This window comes from Bombyx mandarina, chromosome 20, assembly GCF_030267445.1.
Source record: "Bombyx mandarina strain Sakado chromosome 20, ASM3026744v2".
Lineage (NCBI taxonomy): Eukaryota > Metazoa > Arthropoda > Insecta > Lepidoptera > Bombycidae > Bombyx > Bombyx mandarina.
The window spans coordinates 255,864-277,266 of record NC_143226.1 but is presented as its reverse complement, the minus strand read 5'-3'; the positions used below and the strand labels follow the sequence as shown (position 1 = coordinate 277,266).

General features: G+C 40.2%; 1 protein-coding gene across 2 annotated transcripts in view; it reads right to left on the bottom strand.

The window, feature by feature from the left end:
• Window positions 1-20,876, bottom strand: part of LOC114250718 (facilitated trehalose transporter Tret1) — a 32,701-nt gene extending 11,825 nt beyond the window's left edge. The window contains exons 1-2 of one of the 2 annotated variants that reach the window (XM_089735670.1): window positions 20,813-20,876; window positions 2,153-2,382 (exon numbers count right to left, since the gene is read on the bottom strand). In XM_089735670.1, the coding sequence (XP_089591796.1) occupies window positions 2,153-2,356 (204 nt within the window). In that variant the 5' untranslated portion in view covers window positions 2,357-2,382; window positions 20,813-20,876. Of the gene's footprint in view, window positions 1-2,152; window positions 2,383-18,413; window positions 18,574-20,812 lie in introns of those variants that run through there. The other variant, XM_028184706.2, reaches the window with a different exon arrangement.
• Window positions 20,877-21,403: the final 527 nt, after the last annotated feature.

Below are 21,403 nucleotides of genomic sequence, written 5' to 3'. Positions count from 1 at the left end.
TGATATTTTTATAGTTAACTAAAAATAGTGTTAATTAATTACATAATTAATTCGTAAAATCCGATGATAATAATAAAAATAACTAAGTGCGTCATCACGAAATTTTATTGAGTGTGAGAGACGCTTTTCAAAATGTAAGGAAGGATTAAGACTATGATCACACCGATTTTATTTTTACTACAACAAAAACAAAACGTGGTCCAAAAGAAATTTAATTTCGATGAATAGGCTGTTCCGCGCTTCCTTCGTCTTTATTATGCTTAAAAAATTACTTATTTATAAAAGATCGTTATCACAAAGCACTAGCCAATTAAGCAGAACAGACGTCTTGTTGATAAAAACACGTTTGTTCATAATTATCGTAGCGTAAACTAAAAGAATAAAAAAAATGCCAATCGATTGTACTAAATTCATTCGGAACATCATTTCCTAATCGATACATTATATTACTTCCTCTATGAAACAATAGATTCAGAAATGTAGCATCCGATATCTGATAATGATTGTCGGAGCCAGAAACTGTTTTTTTTTTTTGACGCGTGATTTAACTGTTTGGGTTTTTTTTTCTAAAGAGAATCTCGGAAATGAGAATTTATCGGATGTTCGTCTGATCTAGGTATACGCCCGTGCGCGCGTAGCTGGAATAGCCCCTTGAACTACCAGCATATAGATAGGTTTTTTTTATACACTTAATAAAATTTTAGCTGACTGCTGCATACAGTCTCTATTTTATACATTTACTAGCGACCCGCCCTCGCTCTCGATATAGGGACAGAGAAAGCGACTTTGTTTTATACTATGTAGTGATGAATAGAATTTATAAAAAAAAAGTTTGAAGTCGTCGTGGCCTAAAGGACGTCCGGTGCATTCGGGTCTAGCGATGCACCGATGTTCGAATCTCGCGGGCGGGTATTATACCAATTTTTCTAATGAAATACGTACTTCACAATTGTTCACGAATGACTTCCACGGTGAAGGAATAACATCGTGTAATAAAAATCAAACCCGCAAAATTATAATTTGCGTAATTACTGGTGGTAGGACCTCTTGTGAGTCCGCACAGGTAGGTACCACCGCCCCGCCTATTTCTGCCGTGAAGCAGTAATGGTTTGAAGGGTGGGGCAGCCGTTGTTACTATACTGAGACCTTAGAACTTATATCTCAAGGTGGGTGGCGCATTTACGTTGTAGATGTCTATGGGCTCCAGTAACCACTTAATATTAGGTGGGCTGTGAGCTCGTCCACACATCTAAGCAATAAAAAAAAAACTGTATATATTCGATATCGAACAACAGTAATCATGCAAATTAAAATTTATTTGGTTCAATGAATATTAAAAAAAAAACCTTGGTTCAACTAGACTACTAACTAATTCAGTCTAGATATAATACGAACTAAACATAAAGTACCGCAATGTAAGTAATGATCGAGCTACTGGGCGAACTCAACTGACATCGACCATAATCATTGACACCGTCAAGATTTTGATAAGATTTATTTATTAAAATGTCTCTTCGGTTTTGTTGTTGCAATTTTTTCTTCAATTATGTTTTATGATCGTAGGATTTGTAAATTTGTCTACACAAAGAGGAAATTTGTTTGTAAAATTCAGGAAGAAAAGGCATTAAGCTGTTTTGTTTTCCTGGATAAGGATGACTGCTTCTAGTGCTAGAGTTTTAGGTGTCTAACAACAGTTTTAGCGGATCGGGTGGATCCGTAAGGACGTGTCTAGAACGTCGACGGTGATTGGGTCCTGCGTGAGCCAAAGTGGGGCAGTAGTCAGTAGTAAAACTATACTAACTACACACACACACACACACACACACACACCTGCATGCAAATCAAATCAAATCAATTTTTATTATTTAACGTAAATGAAAGTACATACTTGTTGAACGTCAAAAAGAACTACCGCCAATTCACAAAAACTAGCCTCTGCCCTGAGAAGAACTGGTAAGAAACTCAGCGGGCATGTCTTTTTTCTTTTCTTTTTTTATATTAGATTTTTTTTAAATATTCATTTTTACAATGAGTATTATAACGTAACAATTATTGCAATATTGAAATGCCCGGAGCGAGAACTCATTTCCACTTTGTGCAATCTTCTACACAGATACAGGTCAAGCTGATAAAAGCGTATTAAAATACTTACTATAAGCGAAAGTGTCGTAGCTAAGGTCATGACTTTTCTTCCGTACTTGTCGGTGAGATGGCCCATTGGGGCGCCAAGGATGATCGCCGATATGTAAGTGACTGAGGTCACCCAGGAAATGTCATTGCTGTTGTACGGCTCCGGCGAGGGCCCGCCCGGGGACTGGAGCGAGGCGATCATCGGCGACAACCAGCCCTGGATCATTCCGAAGCTTAGCAGCGGTATCGTTACTGAGGACAAAATTTGTAACCTGTTAAAATCGGATTTCGGAAGATTTTAAGTCGAAATCAAAATATCGGTTTCGAAACGTTCTGAACACAAAGAGCTCCAGGCCCTAAAATTGCGATACTTTAAGAAAAATATTTTTCTTTTGTATCGAAACTATCGACATCTTGTAGCTGATGCCCCTAAACTAATATGTTGTTTAAGTTAAGGCATTTAAATATTGTATAACTAAACACAGAAAATAAAAAAAAATTAAATTATACATTATTCGTTATAGACAGGACATCTACAGGAGCAATGAGAAACTAATCGTAGCGAAGCCATCTAGTGGCCGACGCCCGTAAACATTTTTGTTGAGTGCTTGAGTGCTTTTCTATAATTAATTTATGTGTATTATCTATGAAGAGCTGTTCTATTCATTTATGACCATAAAAAAATAGCAATTCTATTTTTATTAAAGTTTTTATATCGCGCAATGTAATAGCATTAAAAATAAATCACTTTACATTGCTTGTTGACGAAAAACTAACTTTTAAGTTTTATATTCTGTACGTCTGTCTTAGGAGAGTAAAATTAGTTACTTGTATTAAGAACAAAACCTATTTTATTTAAAATCGATAAAACCCATGTGATTCAATCAAGGATAATTGCAAGGCAATTATCGGCAAACGAACATTTCGTGCCGCGCAATATTGGACAGCTATTGTGTATTTTTATTCAGACGACTGTTCTAGTACGTTCCGCACATAATTTACTTACAAATAGGCTAATTGTATTAATCCACGGACGATCACGAAACGGTATTGCCATGTTTAAAAATATGCAGTTTTATTACTTACGCGGCTGTTATAGCAGAAGACTTTTGTTTGAACCTTCGAACCGGATCTTTTGTATTTTATTGCACTACATGAAGAAGAGCTCAAGTATCATTTGGTGTTTAAGAGAATTATTAATGCCTTTAATTTAAGTTTACTGATCCCGATATGTATTCCCATTTACTTCTAACTCACGTGAAAGGTAGTTGAAAATTCGGAGATGTAATATGAGGTTAGGGAATGACGCAACGGGTGACAGCGCCTAATGTCACGTCACGTGGGTTGATACCACCATCCTGTTTATTTTTATATCCAAGATATGATGCTTTTCATTTTGGTCTGGTGGGTGAAACTGTTCGTATGACTGTCCGATATACGTTACAGTTGAGTTTGTGTCTCAACTCGGGCGGCAGCATTAAAACGATGTTGTCTATGGACTCCAGTGACCACTTACCATCAGGCAGTCTGTGAGCATGTTCAACAAACTGAAGCAGTTTCTTCATACCATTCATGTGGTTAAGTCATTAGTTTGGATGTATCCCCATCATCAGCAACATAGGCTTATCGAGTTGCACGCTACTGACGATCGTCATCACACACGATCCTCGGCTTATCTCATCCAACTCTTACCAGCCACCCAGCATAGCATATAGCAGCATATACCCAGATCGTATTGTAATTTGGTGTATAACGATTGTGTAAATATAAAGGCCAGTTACATAATAATAAATTTTAATAATCAAAATCATTTATTGCCTTTCACACTAAATAAAATATAAATAAAAGAAAAGAAAAGAAAAGAAAAGAAAAGAAAAGAAAAAAGGAAAAGCCAGAAGACTCAGTTAATGTTGTTTAATGTCGATAAATCGTACAGCGCTGATTTTCAGTCACCCCCGTTTCCCTTTGGTTCATTGCGGAAATCAAGGCTAGGTACGTGTGTACAGACTAAGAACTTGGTATAAAAATAATAAAAACAAAAAAATCAAATTAAATGGTGAACCCGAATACAAAATATACATAAGCACACACAGTAATAACAACCTGTGGGCAGCCTAAAACGTAACAACAAAGAAAAGAAAATAAAGCACGATAATACGATAATACATCGTCGTACTAAGCGAGGCCTTTCAATACATCTATATATTAATACGTGAAGCAAAAATTTTGTATCCCTTTTTACGAAAATTGTGCGGACGGAGGAGTATGAAATTTTCCACACTTATAGAGAATATAGAGAAGAAGTGCACAATGCTAATATTTTTTTTAAATAATGCATAAAAGATACATTAAATCAATAAAGAAAACATTACACACGCTATATACCATGTATTTGACGCACACACGTATGCATACTATTTCATTGTCAAACTTTTGTTCTTGACGTCTGTTGTCAAGTTGAAAATAGATTAAATATTGTTTGTCTTTGTTAATATGTTTTATAGTGTAGTCTTGGCGAAATTTGTGATTATAGAAGTATAAAATACAATCATAATAGTGTACAAACTTACAATTCCAATTAATTATAGTCGAATTTCGACTACTGTGGGACCTCTAGTAATGATAAATACATAGATTAGCATCAGTACCAAACGTTTTAACCATGCACGAACAGACAAATATACAAGCAAAGAAATGTAGACATCACCACCGACGTCAGTTTTACGACAGCGTTTTAATTACAAAAAAGAACATACACAGCTCATTGAAAAGAATGTTAAGGCAAAAACATAAAAAAAAAAAATTAAATTTTTATGATAAACTGAAAAATCTTTTTAGTGCATTTTTTAAACATATTATTGAACGTTTTTAACATTCTGATAACAGCTTGATCATTTTAATTAATAAACTACGGCGCACTAACACCGTTAGTGCTAACGTTAAAATTAACAATAAGTAATGTCATTTTAACGAAATTTAAAAATATAATATATTTGAAAATCTAAAGTTTATTATGAATGTCAGTATTAATGAAATGTAAATCATAGAATGAAACAGGAAGATGTAAAAGAAACAATAGAAGAAACAGAATAGTCCCTTCCTATGACATATTTTCACCTCTAGGGGCCTTCTAGTGACCTCGAGGGGTCATGCTAGATTCACCGACTGAATAGCTGAGCTCACGGGGCTTTAACCTGATGACTTTGCTAACACTAGCCCTAGTAAAAGCAGTGCAGAATCTACCACCGAATCGGAAACTCGACCCATTGAGAAGATCCGGCGAGAAACTCAGTGGGCTAGACACGTTGTAATGGATAAATGGAGATATAACCCAAGAAGGGTTGACATATGGCCGGTCGTTTTTTTTTCCCTGCCTATTCGATGGTAGCCTAAGGGCCTATTCCAGATACATATTCTTTCAGGTTGAGCTCACGGACTCAATGTGCTCAATGTGCTAACACTGGTCCTAGCAAGGACAGTGTTTAGCAGAATCTACCAAATCAAATAAAATCAAATCAAATCAAAATCGAAAAATTTTTATTCAACATAAATGAAAGTACATACTTGTTGAACGTCAAAAGAACTACCGCCGGATCACCCACGTAATTTGGGATAAGAAAAAGAAAATTATCATCGCTAACTTTTTCATCGTAAATCGGCCCTAATGCATAAAAGAACACAGGCTCTCTAGTTCGATTGCACAACTCTTTTGTTAGTGTAAAATCCATTAATAAAAGGAAAAGCTTTCTTTAGAAAAAACAACATTAGGCGTATTAGTTTGATGAATCTATTACAAAATATGTGAATTATCGCCTTTCGTTTACTGTCATTGAACTTCTGTTTTAAAGAATCCAAATTTTTGGCTTGAAAGAGACATTTAGTTAGTTGGGAAAACGTCACAAACAAAAAAACAGTCGCAACCCTAAACGTTCCTCTTTTATTTGAGTCCGATAAAACGACGTAGAAAATACTGCCACAAATGTTAAGGAATGAGTGCCGAAACAAACCAAAGTATTATTAGTTCAATGCTGACGATATGTTTTTGTCGGTTTTCCCCAATTACTTGTTGCCAAACCAAAAAAAAAACTGACGATCTTAAATTTTTAGGTTAAAGAAATAACGAGTTAGCATTCAAGGTGTTTCCAAAATCGGATGAGAAGAATTCTCGCAACTTTTAAAGCATTTTAGTTTGGAATAAAATAATTAATTTTTTTATTTGAATTTTTAGTTGCGCGAGTTAATGGTATGATATAAATGTTCTCCATAGACAATGCAAAAGTTTCTTGACTCTGAGACATAATACTCATGAATTTTAGAATAATTTTAATAGGTAACGGACTGCACTATGCAGCCGTTTGACTGAGCTCCAGGCTCTGCTGAGGTCCATGAGCGACGGTGACCACTCACTAACGTGTGAGCCGTATGCCCTCGTCTATCTGTAAGACAGAAAAAAAATGGATTTTTTTAAAAAATGTAAGCAGTAGCCTCAATTTAAATCATACGTAAATGAAGTCCAATGGCAGTGAATAAAATTACAATTAATTTTTTTCACTGCCGTTATTCACAGTCGTCAATTCAGCATTAATTTGTTTGCATGTTAGATGTTTTAAAATATATCTCAAAAATATGCAGTGTCATGGTAAGTTTGTTGGCCTATTGTTTATTGCCATTTTGTGCACAGAGATCTAGTATTGGAAAATATGCCGCTAAGCGTAATATAATTGCAAATTTAATGCAAATGAAAACGCGCTGCACACCTAATTCAAATTATTTAAAAAAAAAAAACATAAAACTAGACCATTCCATATTGTAAGTGTTTATGTGCAAGTGAATTGATACGCGCTGGAAATACAGGATAATTGGTGGTACAGGTTTGGGTTGAAACGGATGTGAAAAAATGTATTTTAGAAACGATATAAGTATCACCCTTGTCATAGCGATAAAAGATATCTCATTTGACTCGCTTAAATAAAAAGTTTTATTCTAATAAAATGTATCTTAAGCTTTTAATCATGAACGAACAAACTTATGGATTTAGACAAACATACAAAAAAAAAGAACGTAAATTGTGGTCAACAACACAAATCATCATAAATCATATTATTTTTGTATAAAATAAACTTAAAAAAACCCAAAAGGAATCCGTTTGACGGGGGATACATCGAAGGAAAAAGAAAACTGTTATTTTTATTTAATTCCGAGCATTTTCATATTTATCTACTTTTCAAACCTTCTCTGGAGTTCCACAAATAATCATCATCATCATTATCATCATCAACAGCCCACAGTCGTCCACTGCTGGACATAGGCCTCTCCCAATCTACACCACTGAGCCCGGTCTGCGGCTCTCCTCATCCACTTCTTGCCGGCCACCGTGCGGAGGTCATTGCACCATCTAGCCAGGGGGCGTCCCACGTTACGTCTTCCGCTGCGCGGTCTCCACTCGAGAACAAATAATACAAGACCAAAATTAGCCAAATCGGTGCAGCCGTTCTCGAGTTTTAGCGAGACTAACAAACAGCAATTCATTTTTATATATATAGAAGAAGAAGATAGAAGATAGAAGATATTCACAATGCAGAATACATATTATTATGTTACAGTTTTACAGTAAGTATTATATATTGATATATATTAAAATAATATTTTTTATTTATTTTAGTGTTTTTTTTGCAAACGTTATCTATATGTAGGGCATCCGATTTATATTCTAGGAGCTTCTATAAAACCTTAATCGACCCTGACATTTGGTTGATTATGCAAACATTGTTTACGAGACCGGATTGTTTCGGAATCAAATTGAAATTGGAAAAACTCGAGATGCTCCGATGATTTTGAAATTACAACGATTTTCATTGAATTATGCTGTTCATTAGATAGTTTTTTTTTTTACCTACCTATGCTGATAGCCTTGAGAGGCTATTTCAGCTTCACCCTAACGTTTGTAGGTGAGCTCACGGGGCTCAACCGGAGAGTTGCTAACACTGACCCTAGCAACAGCAGTGCTTCGCAGATCCGGCGAGGAACTCAGTGGGCTGTGTCTATGGGTTAATTCGCTCGTCGAGCCCTTCGTCGCAAGCGACGGGTTCGACGAGGACGATGACCGGTGCCTGTGGTGCCTAAAAGCACCGTTAATGGATCAGGAGGATCCGTAATGACGTGCTTTGGGCGACGTCGACGGTTTACCATTCGGTCTACTGGGTCGGGTATGTAGTTTCCACCGGCTACGATGAGAGGGTTCTCATGTCGTGCCGTCTTTTCAAAGTGGCGCAATGATGCCGACTGTAGATACTCAAGGAACTCAACAGTAATTACATTATGTGTCTTTGAAGTTAAAGAGTGCTTATTAGGCGCCCTTTCATCAGCTATCCCTAGAAATCCGAGATACAAAAGAACGTATTGGTACAGAAGCACATACAACACTCGGGGGTCATCGGACGCGATCGGAGTTCCCGAACGCGCAGGTGTCCCGTGACGTCATGCAACAAGATTCGCGCGCGTCCATTTAAGTTGAATGTAAAAACGTAATTTTAGTTTTAATTTGTATCTTCTAGTGCCTAGCGGTGTTTACTCTTTTTTTTAGTTTATATATTATACACATATATATATACATATATAAAAATGAATTGCTGTTCGTTAGTCTCGCTAAAACTCGAGAACGGCTGGACCGATTTGGCAAATTTTGGTATTGAATTATTTGTGGAAGTCCAGAGAAGGTTTAAAAGGTAACTAAATATGAAAATGCCCGGAATTAAATAAAAATAAAATTTTTTTTTCCTTTGATGTGTCCCCCGTCGTACAGATTCCTTTTGTTTATTTTAGGTTTATTTTATACAAAAGTTTAGGTCTTTTATTTATCGACTGAGGCACTACGAAGTCTGCCGGGTCAGCTAGTTATAGATATTATTGAAATGGTGTGTTTGTCTTTTGTATATTCGGAGTGAAAACATCCCGCGAATACGAACAACAAATAACAAACCACATAATAATATGTATTTCGTTGTACAAAATTCTAGAGCTAGAGGAAAAACCAACTGAGAATTACTAACAGTTGTTCTTCGCGGCAACAAGCGCAGCTCAAAACCTGAACTTGGCACATTAAGCAATTGTAATCAAATGCGATGTTAATGATTGTTTTATTAATTAAGTGATTTGGTTTATAGTGTAATAAATAGCGTTGTAATATAGTTAATTACGCTGTAAGATGTTTTAAAATTGGGTCAGTTTTTTTTTAAACAATTTAAGTCGTTTTTCGAGATCAGAGGCATATTTAAAAAAATAGACAGCGGCTTGGCTCTGCTCCTGGCATTGCTGAAGTCCATGCGCGACGGTAACCACTCACTATCAGGTGAGCCGTATGCTCGTTAGCATACAAGGGCAATAAAAAAAAACTAACAGACGGCCCGCCTAATCGTGAGTGGTTACTGCCAACAATGCCAATTCTCGGACGTCAGTAATGGTTTTTTTTTTTTTTTGTCAGGAGGAAATCGCCGGAATTCCGCCCTTCACTGGGGATGGAGGGCGGGGCATGTCGGAGTCGAACCGACTAAAACCTCCTGTCTCTCAACAACCAACGTCCAAACCTCGCATGAGACAAAACTCATGAAAAGGCAAAGGGGGGAAAGTGAAGCGTTTAGTGCGGAGCACATCTCTCCCATCACCCTCCCCCTCGGGACGCCGGACTGGCGGTCGTCGGCACCACGACCACCAGCCCTCTCGGTCGGCAGGCTATCCGAAGCCCGCCTAGATGGCGCCGGTTAGAATGGTCTATCCTACGGAATACCCCGCTGGGTCAGAACCAGCGTGGGTTGAGGATAGCCGGCCTTCCATCACCCGGATGCTCATGCATAAAACGCGTGCAGAGCAGCTTGCACGTCGTCTTCTTAGGCCCCCTTCGCCGGTCCCCAGGCCGACATGTGAGGGGACCCGAAACACTTAGAGGGCCAGGGCTTGGGCGATATCCGCCTCCCTGGCCCCCGCTCGACGGCGACGGGCCTGTGCGTCTCTCACGCGCCCCGCCGCCTCCTTCTGCGAGATGGTGCACTCGCAGAAGTCGAGCATCGCCTTCCACGACTCGTCGTCACCGAGCATCGATGCCACAACACTCGGCAACGACAAGTCGTTTCCTATTTTTGCGACGAGGACACGGCGCCACCCCTCCCATGCGGGGCAGGCGACGAGCGTGTGCTCCGCCGTGTCCAAGTCGCAACCACAATGGTGGCACTCTGCCGTCGGCTCGGCTCCGATCCGGTGCAGGAACTCACCGAAGCAACCATGCCCAGTGAGCACCTGCGTGAGCCGGAAAGTGAGGCGTCCTCTGTCATGATTCACCCAGTTCACAAGAACCGGGCGAATCGCCTCGACGGTCCTACGACCAGCCGAAGGATCGGCCAGCCGTCTGGACCATGACTCCAGCACGGACCGCCGAGATTGGGCCCTCCGCGCTCTGACCACACTGGGGCTGGGACGCGCCACGCCCCGGACACGAAGGTCAGCCCGCCACTGATAGTCAGCAGCGAGCGCCTCCGCCTCCAGGACCCAAGGCGGCGTCCCAGCCAGTACACACGCCGCCTCGAAAGAGATGGTACGATAACCACGGATGACCCTGACCGCGATGGTGCGTTGCGGCCGTTGCAGCAGCTTCGCTACCCCCACGGCCAGGGACTGGCCCCACACGGGCGCCCCGTATAGGGCCATTGATCGCACCACCCCTGTATAGAAACGGCGCGTCACCTGGTCAGGCCCCCCAACATTGGGAAGGAGCCGGCTTAACGCGCCAGCCACCCCCAACAAACGAGGGACCAGATTCTGAAAGTGAGCACGGAAGGTCCAACGACTGTCTAGAATGAGGCCGAGGTACTTCAACTGCACCCCGACCCCGATACGGACGCCTCCAACCACGATATGGGCATCGACAGGTGGCACTCTCCGGGGCCTGTGGAACCGCATGGCCTCGGATTTACTGAGCGCCACGTCGAGGCCAAATCTCCTGATTTTGCCGACGACATGCGCCACCCCAGCCGTAGCAAGACGGGCAGACTCAGCAAAACTCCCCCCCCGGGCCACGACCAACGTGTCGTCTGCGTAACAGATTACGCTCAGGCCCGGGAGTCAGTAATGGTAGCGACAGAGCCAAGCTGCATATAACCAGAGGTCACGATACCAATTTCGCAAATTGATTTTTTTTAATAAAAATGAATTTGGATTGAATGTTTCCTAGTAGAACGTGTTTTTGAACAATCAAAACAATAATTTAAGGATAAAACAGGATCATCGAAAAAATGCAACTTTACCTATAATTATCTGACCTTTTGCTACTGCGCAGGTTTACAAAGGTGATTTTAACGTCGTGTTTTTGTGTCACTAAAGTGTAACGTGTAAACTACATACCTACCCGATCCTGTAGACCGAATCGTAAACAGTCGTCCTAAACAAGTCATTACGGATTCTCCCGATCCATTAACTGTGCTTTTAGGTACCACAAGCACCGGTCACCGTCCTTGTTGAACCCGTCGAAAGGTTACTGGTGGTAGGACCTCTTGTGAGTCCGCGCGGGTAGGTACCACCACCCTGCTTATTTCTGCCATGAAGCAGTAATGTGTTTCGGTCTGAAGGGTAGGGCAGCCGTATATCTCAAGGTGGCTGGCGCATTTACCTTGTAGATGTCTATGGGCTCCAGTAACCACTTAATACCAGGTGGGCTGTGAGCTCGTCCACGCATCCAAGCAATAAAAAAAAAATTAGTTCATATCCAATAGCTCTGAGCTATAATTTTTCCCGTATAATGAATTTCGTTAATCTATGAGCGAGACAATCTGCTCCAAGAGTGCAGCACCCTTAACAATTACAATTTCCAGACCAATGAAAATTTCACAGCTTTTATTGTTTCCTGCTTCGGAACATAAATTGGGGAGTGCTCTTAGGAATTGCTTGAGATGATCCCTCATCTCCTTTTTATCATCAAACCTCTCGCCATTGGAGCAGAGTTCGTCCGTATTATATGGAACCGCTGCGTTCATTGACAGTGCGTTTCCAGAGGTCTTCTTTGCCACGTACCATCCGGCTATGGAATGAGCTCCCCTCCACGGTGTTTCCCGAGCGCTATGACATGTCCTTCTTCAAACGAGACTTGTGGAGAGTATTAAGCGGTAGGTAGCGGCTTGACTCTGCCCCTAGCATTGCTGAAGTCCATGGGTGACAGTAATCACTCACGATCAGGTGGGCCGTATGCTCGTCTGCCTACAAGGGCAGTTTTCCTGGATCTACCAGCGTACTCTCTCTCCCATGACATAGCTCACTAAGTTTCTCGCTGGATCTTCTCAGTGCGTCACGATTCCGATCCGGCGGAAGATTCTCCGAAGCACTGCTCTTGCTAGGGCTGGTCTTAGCAGATTCTCTCAAGTTCAGCCTGTGAGCTCACCGTCCGCGCGTAGTTGGAATAGTCTACCAGTGAATTTAATAGGCAAGGAAAAAAGAGGGACGCAACCCTTCACTATTCGGCGAGCGCCATTGCTTGAGGGGTTCTTGTTTTGACCGACTACCGGTTTGACTAGTTTGATGCGATTCGTTCATTGCCGCTGTATAATTTTAACTAAGAATACAAAAATAAATTTACATTTAGTGATTGTAATGAAAAAAAAAAACGATGTAGCTTAATCTAATGCTAATGTCACACGTTCAGTCCAGTGTGCTTAGTGCGAGTTTTTTAACGTCTCGATCGCGTAAAAGTTAACTCAAATTTGTATGGAGTTGGAACAGCGCCCCTAGCGGCAAACGTAGGAACGCTGTTTCAATTCTATACAAATTTAAGTAAAAAGCACATGTGGCACTCGGGGATTGCCGGAATAAAGCTATTATTGTATACCATTTTTTATTAACTTATGCAATTATAATCAGACATTAATAATTTAATATTAAAACAATAATTAAAAAAAAGACCACGCTATATTTGAGTCGTCTATTATCAAAGGTGGCAATCTGTGCATTTGGACAAAAAAAAATTATTGATATTTCAATACAGATTGATTTGGATATAATCGTCTCCTTCAAAGAATACGGTTCAAAACCTGCATTAAATAAAGGTTAATACTTTTTTTTTTGGTCAGGAGGAAATCGCCGGATTTCCGCCCTTTTCTGGGGATACTGGGCGGGGATGTCAGAGTCGAACTGACTAAAACCTCCTGTCGCTCAACAACCAACGTCCAAACCTCGCATGAGACAGAACTCATGACAAGGCAAAGGGGGGAAAGTGAAGCGTTTAGTGCGGAGCACATCTCTCCCATCACCCTCCCCCTCGGGACGTCGGACTGGCGGTCGTTGGCGCCACGACCACCAGCCCTCTCGGTCGGCAGACTGTCCGAAGCCCGCCTAGATGGCGCCGGTTAGAGTGGGTTACCCTACGGAATACCCCGCTGGGCCAGAACCAGCGTGGGTCGAGGATAGCCGGCCTTCCATCACCCGGATGCTCTTGCGTAAAACGCGTGCAGAGCAGCTTGCACGTCGTCTTCTTAGGTCCCCTCGCCGGTCCCCAGACCGACATGTGAGGGGACCCGAAACACTTAGAGGGCCAGGGCTTGGGCGAGATCCGCCTCCCTGGCCCCCGCTCGACGGCGACGGGATTGTGCGTCTCTCACGCGCCCCGCCGCCTCCTTCTGCGAGATGGTGCACTCGCAGAAGTCGAGCATCGCCTTCCACGACTCGTCGTCGCCGAGCATCGATGCCACAACACTCGGCAACGACAAGTCGGTTCCTATTTTTGCGACGAGAACACGGCGCCACCCCTCCCATGCGGGGCAGGCGACGAGCGTATGCTCTGCCGTGTCCAAGTCGCAACCACAATGGTGGCACTCTGCCGTCGGCTCGGCTGTGATCCGGTGCAGGAACTCACCGAAACAACCATGCCCAGTGAGCACCTGCGTGAGCCGGAAAGTGAGGCGTCCTCTGTCACGATTCACCCAATCCACAAGGACCGGGCGAATCGCCTCGACGGTCCTACGAAAGGTTAATACTTAACCTGTTATTTATCTAAGATGTCGTTCAGAAGAGTTTTGTGACTGCCAATGGAATACAAAGTCAATAATTCGTTTTTCTGATTTACCAATAATTATCCACAAGTCACATTGCCGGCTTTGATACTAGTCGACTCATTTATAAACATTAACAAAAGCAAAACATTAACTGTCCCCTTCACACTCATAGACCGCGCGAGAGAGGGCGATGGGCAGACTTTTCATGATGCGCATGCAAACACACATTCACAAACACTACACAAGCGCAACGTGTGAATGTGTTGAACGCGAGTTACATGGTAGGCGGACTGGGGGGGTTAGGTTTTATTTTCGTTACGGAATTTCTTGATTCGGTCGCCGAGCCCAAAGCCCTCGATAAAAGCTATGCAATAGCTTAAAGACTACACTTAGACTATTGAAGGTTTTTTCAAATCTATCAGTTGAAATTTATGTCACACCGAGTCAATCATCGCTTACACGGCTATTAATTTCCACGTACTAAAGTGATGAATTCTCTAAATATTACTATGGCAATGAAGAAGCTACGTGATAATGTATCGTAGCATAGCATAGTATTAGTGTTTGCAAAAGTATTTCACACGGTCACTCTCTATTCCATGCTAATCGTAAATCTATGGTCAATTAGTAAAAAAAAATTTTTTTATGAGTACACGTTAGAAAAAAGATACAGAAGAAACGAAGCCATAGCAGAAGTTTTGTTCTTTACAGCAAAAGATTAGCCTGGGTCATATTTGGTAGAATTTTGTTGGTCATGCAGAACCTGTAATATCTACAATGGACAGTCTCGAGCTATAGTCTAACTGTTACCACTGATAATTACTTTAAAAATAAATTTACAGGAACTAATCGCCCAAATCCGTTGAATAGAATGTGTTTTTTCTATGATATTTTCGTTTGAATTGCGAGTTTTTTTTATTTTTTTATTGCTTAGATGGGTGGACGAGCTCACAGCCCACCTAGTGCTAAGTGGTTACTGGAGCCCATAGACATCCACAACGTAAATGCGCCACCCACCTTGCGATATAAGTTCTAAGGTCTCAAGTGTAGTTACGTAGTAAAGTAAGAGGAATTGTCCGCGATTATCCACGTATGTCAGTCAATCCGTCAATCTGTGGTCAGTCATATTGAACGTAACGAAAACTGATCGTGTAAACCGCTTTAATGCTATTTAATAAACGTAATTTAGAATTGTTTTAGTTTTTTTTTACTCCTTATTAATAATATAGGTATATGGTAACTACGCAGTGTCTCGTGCCCACTACTAACAATTGTGACAAAAAACTTCATGAAGTTGCTGTTAAGGCCGTTTAGATTTGATGACGTCACGAAAACGGACGGAGACATTAATTTTTAATTAACATATATTATCTGCAATGCGAAGCCGGTTTTGTATATGCAATACAGATTCGGGTTGGTTTAAAAAAGATGTTCATTTATAAAAAATATATTTATAAGTTACAGAATTTTGAAGAAAAAAAAAACCACTTTTTTGTTTCTGTTTGATATGATAGAAATAAAGAATAGTTTAAAAAAACTAAAAAAAATACGCTTCTATAGAAAATCGAATTAAAAAATAGAAAATAAATTATAACAAATTTGAATTACCTAAAAAGTAGTGTAAAAAAATGGTGTTATTGTAAAAAAAGAGTGGGGTGGATGGTATCAATAGTTATAAATATTTTATGAATATGTAGTATAGTAGAAGGGTTATTTTGATAATATCCTAAAAAGAGCCCCACGCTTTTGTAAGCTATTATTTATTTTCCATTTTTTAGTTCAATTTCAATTTTTTTCATATTTTTTTTCCATTTTCGCTAAATCGCTAATTCTGATTATCCTAGTAAGGATAACGGATCAAACTGTTTGAAATATTGAATTGTCATCGGTGTTTAATAATTATGTCAAATTTCGAGTAAATCCGAAGTTTTCGTGGCCTAAAGGAAAAAATAGGAGCTAATATCTCTGAGGATAATCTCTGAGGAATTGTTCGAGATGATACCAACGTCTCGTTTTTACCATCGCACCGCCCGCCACCGGAGTAGAGTTCATCCATACTACCTGGAGCCACTGCGGTCATCCACAGTGCGTTTCCAGAGGTCTTTTTTGCCACGTACCATCCGGCTATGGAATGAGCTCCCCTCCACGGTGTTTCCCGAACGCTATGACATGTCCTTCTTCAAACGAGGCTTGTGGAGAGTATTAAGCAGTAGGCAGCGGCTTGGCTCTGCTCCTGGCATTGCTGAAGTCCATGGGCGACGGTAACCACTTACCATCAGGTGGGCCGTACGCTCGTCTGCCTACAAAGGCAATAAAAAAAAATAAAAAAAAAAATAGGAGCGATGCGCCCGTGTCAAACCGTGTGAACATGGACAAAACGGATGGGTACCGCTACCCTGCCTATTTTTGTTGCGAAGCAGCAATGTGTTTCATAAGAATGGGATTTCGGCAACCGCCTAACACCGGACGGGCCGTGAGCTCGTCCACGCGTCGAAGCAATAAAAAAACTTCATGATATCTATGACGTTTGACAATCACTTAACACAGCGGTAGGCAGAGGCTTGGCTCTGCCTCTGGCATTGCTGAAGTCCATGGGCGACGGTAACCACTCACCATCAGATGGGCCGTATGCTCGTCTGCCTACAGGGGCAACAAAAAAAAATAAAAAAAAATGGACAACAGACGTATTTTACGTATTCCTTGTTTACATTTCGATTTTTAAAAAAACAGGAAACAACGGCTTGGCTGTGCCCTTGGCATTGTTGATGTTCACGAACATCGGTAACCATTCACTGTTATGTGGAGCTGAACTCTTCAAGGCCGTCTGGGAATTTAGCTGCCAATCAAAAATACGTGAGCTCACCTAAACGTTAGGGCGAAGCTGAAATAGCCTCTCAAGGTTATCAGCATACTAGGTAGGAAAAAATAATAAGGCTGTATAGTATTAGCTAATAGTCTAGCGAACGAGCAAACGGTAGCTTATATTCTAATCAATAATTATAGTTCATTGTCCGTCGCTAACTCTTTAGCTAACTTAAACACATAATATATAAACAGGTTTCAAATTATTTTATATGTTCGAATAATATCTGTCAATTTACGGTCTATATTTTTGTGATATTTGCATGATAAATAATTCGGATAATAAACCGTTTATAAATCCTGTATGAATTTAAGAGCTTCATTCACTTGTAACTCTGGTCGCCCCGTCATGTTTTTGTCAAACAATAAATTAGGTATTTCTTATAAATATTGAAAATAACCGGAGACTACCCACGTAAAAAGAAAACATTCTTTGAACAATCAAACCATCATAACTAGAAATACTCTTACGGTTTAACTTCGTGTTTATTATTGTCGTTATATTCTTTCAGATGTTGCGAATACCGTAATTATTTTGGTAACGAAAGATCAAGGTGCGGTAGTTTTAATTATTTCTAGAAGACTAGCGAAAACCGAAGACAATGTTATAATTAAAACCCCTTTCAATTATGTTTTAGATATCTGATGGACACTTCGAAAACCGATCCTAAAGATAAACCATAAACAATCAGGCAAAAACAATTTGTACTCGAATTCAGAATTACAACAAAACAGAAGAAGCGACCCTATGAATGATTAATTTATATAAGATCGATTATAGTAAGCGAATTCCACTTTATATGTAAACAATAATCAAATGTGCATGAATAGAAACATATTTTCTTAAAGTTTTAAATCTAAATTGAGATATTACGTAGTATTTAATATTTACAATGAAGGCTTTGTAAAGAACTTTTGAAATTACCCGGACGAATAAAATTTGTCAACAAAATTGAATTTATAAAAAAAATACGCGTTCATTCCATTCATTTTAAATTTTTATTGTCAAATTTAAGTACATCTTTTTCATTAAATTTTCCAGAAAAGCCGAGAAAGTGTTCGAAACATCGAATTAGTGAGCGAAGCTGTTAAATCGTTGAATTGTTTATGTATAGCGTCAACGACACCTCTTAGAAATTATTAAACTCATTCGTGATTAGATTGATATTTAAATAATTTCAAAACTCATTCATTCTAAGTATTTCGTCACCCACAGAATTTAGAGAAATCACTGCGCTCTTAAATTATATCTAAAACTTTAGTCTCTAAAAACATTATATTTAATAATATAATGTTGTAAATATTAAGTCACTTTAATTTACGAATTAAAACCGCATCATCTACAAACATAATTTTTCAATGAATAAATTTCAAAAATAATAGTAAAAAACTCACTTAAAATCGCAAACAAATACTGGTTAATCCTAGTGCCGTTTTTCCACATCATTTTTGTTAGAAAGATATTCATTTTAGTTATATATTTTTTGTCACTCTGCGATCGTGTTAATCTTTTTCGACCGGACGATGCCGCGACTTTGAAGGAACTGAATGCTTGACACAGAAAATGCAAAACGTACCTACGATACTTTGTTTTTCATTAGCTTTTTTTTATTATTTACTTTAACGGCTACGAGTTCATAGATTCCTTGTTCGTGAGATAACATTTTAATTGATGATACGAAGCGTTAAGTTGTTGATTTTGTTCTTAACGAAAGATTCGTTGTTGCGAATGAGTGTTATAGTTTATTATTTATATTATTATTTAATGGGTATATTACAGATTAATTAACATGAATGCATTTACATACCGGTCGTGTTAAAGTTTGTTTTCGTAGATAAGCCGTTTGCTACTGGAAAGCATTTAAGCATTGCACTTTGAAGAGAACAGCTGAAATTATTATATCCATTGGTTGGCCGTTGCGGTGATTGGTACGCTCTTCTGATCGACCACGCTTAAAAGGTAAAAAAATACCTGGTCTCTTACCGAATGTAGGTTGTATTGTGACCTTACCCGGGTAAGTAACACTTTACTATTCCTGCCGGAATCAGCCATGCGGTCCAGTTTGAAGGGTGGGATAGTGGGCCTACAATTGAGATTTTGACTTTCTCTCTCAAGGTGAATAGCGGGATTTGTTCATTATGTTGTCTACAGGCTTCAGTAACCACTTAATAACAGGTGGTTAATTAGTTCATACGCTACTACAACTAAATAAACAAATTAAACCTACATAGGTCGCCAAGTAATCAATGAAAATATTTTTGTATATTTTAATTATTTTGGAGGAGACGGTGTTTGAGTACTAGTACACGTAGATACACTAAGGTTATACAAGTAGTTGGTATATAGTTCTCGCATATCTGTATCATACAAAAAAATTATACGCAAAACAAGCAAATCTCTATACATAAAAATGAATTGCTGTTCGTTAGTCTCGCTAAAACTCGAGAACGGCTGACCCGATTTAGCTAATTTTGATCTTGAATTATTTGTGGAAGTCCAGAGAAGGTTTAAAAGGTAGATAAATATGAGAATGCTCTGAATTAAATAAAAATAACAATTTTGTTTTGATGTGTCCCCCGTCGGTCTTTTATTTATCGATTGAGGCACTACGAAGTCTGCCGGGTCAGCTAGTATCAAATAAAATCTTTAGGCGGAAGTTTATTTTAAGATCTAGCGAAATAAGTTTGTCGAAACGAAATTTTGTTCGAAGCCGTAATTCGTGTTTGAAATGTTTTGTTGTTTTTAAATTCCAAGACGTGTTTGTTGATTATTGACGCCGGCCACCGGAAGGTATAACAATCATAATAAATATGTTTGCTTTTATTTCCACGGGCGACATTAAGAGTAGAATAATTCGTAATTTCTGAATTTATCATGATCGATACTTTGAGTGATTTCATTGGTCGGAAGGAAATTGTATGACTTCCGCTTACGCCTTGCAGGAAGTTGGTGATCTTACTGGTGATTTTACTGGTGGTAGGATCTCTTGTGAGTCCGCACGGGTAGGTACCACCACCCGGCCTATTTCTCCCGTGAAGCAGTAAGGAAGAGTTAAGGTAAGCGTTAATATCGTCGCCGGACGTATTGTGGAAGAGTCACTCAGTCCGCAGTTTATCGCGTTCCGACCCGGCACGCTGGTTCTGACCCAGCGAACATCCAGGAACACCAGTGGCATCGACCAGGCGGCCGTATCGTGGAGATCGACGTCGTTCATCGTCGACGATCGCCTTGATGACCCCTTGGGGCGGCACCATGAGTCTGGTTGTAGAGTTGACCGCGGGAACCGCCCTAATCTGCTCGGGCTCTAAGCCCGGACGAGAATTGCACTTAGAGTGAGAGAGTGCAATGGGTGGGTGAGTTTGTGGGTAGAACCCTAAAAACATCCTTAGGCTCACGGTTTGCCCATAGCATCGGCAGACTGTCAACTCCCACATACCCTGCGTACCCCCTAGGTGAGGATATCTCGTTTGAAGTTCAGCCCACTGCCCGAAAAAATAGGTAGGCGTTGCACTACCGGAGTTAAATTGACTAAAAACCCTGTCGCTCAACAGCCCGCGTTCGAATCAGAGCTCATCAGACTGAGGGCAACATGACGTGTTTCGCATGTGCATACCTTGTGTAGGTTTACGACGAAAGGAAGATCTTCCACCAAACGGGTGATATTTGCTCGGTAGTCCGACGGTCCGAATGTTGTTGTTCGGAACTTGTATATAAGTAAGTTTATCTTGAAAATGTAAGCGAGATTCAGGCATCTGTCCAGTATCTTGCGTTGTATTATGCTATCGCCACATACCTCCCCTTCATCTTGCCCCCACTGGATACCGAACCGGTACCAAGATCTTCCTGCCGGCTTCCTGCCGGCGGTCGGGTCCGTGATTGACGGCATCCGTCACCATCCGGCACTCTCTTTCACAAGGTTCGCGTTGATTTCTTCTTGGGTCAAAGCGGACCTTAAACAAGCACATGGAGGAGATCGGAATGCACTAGTTTTGCCTAGGAATAAAAAAAAGTCTGAGGTATAGTTCGATAGATGTTAGAAAACTTGTTTGATTAGAGGTTTTATTGGCTGTTAATGTTTTTATTCGAAAGGCCTTAGAACTCCGATCGCACTTGCACCAGCAATTATAAAATTCGCTACGTAGACAGCTAAATAGATCTTTCCTCATTTTCAAGAATTACTTTTTTTAATGGTACAGCAGGATGCTGTTAGAATTAGTCATCAAGCCTTTTTTTTATTGCTTAGATAGGGGGACGAGCTCACAGCCCACCTGCTTGTTAAGTGGTTACTGGAGCCCATAGACATCTACAACGTAAGTGCCGCCACCCACCTTGAGATATAAGTTCTAAGGTCTCAGTATAGTTACAACGGCTGCCCCAAACTTCA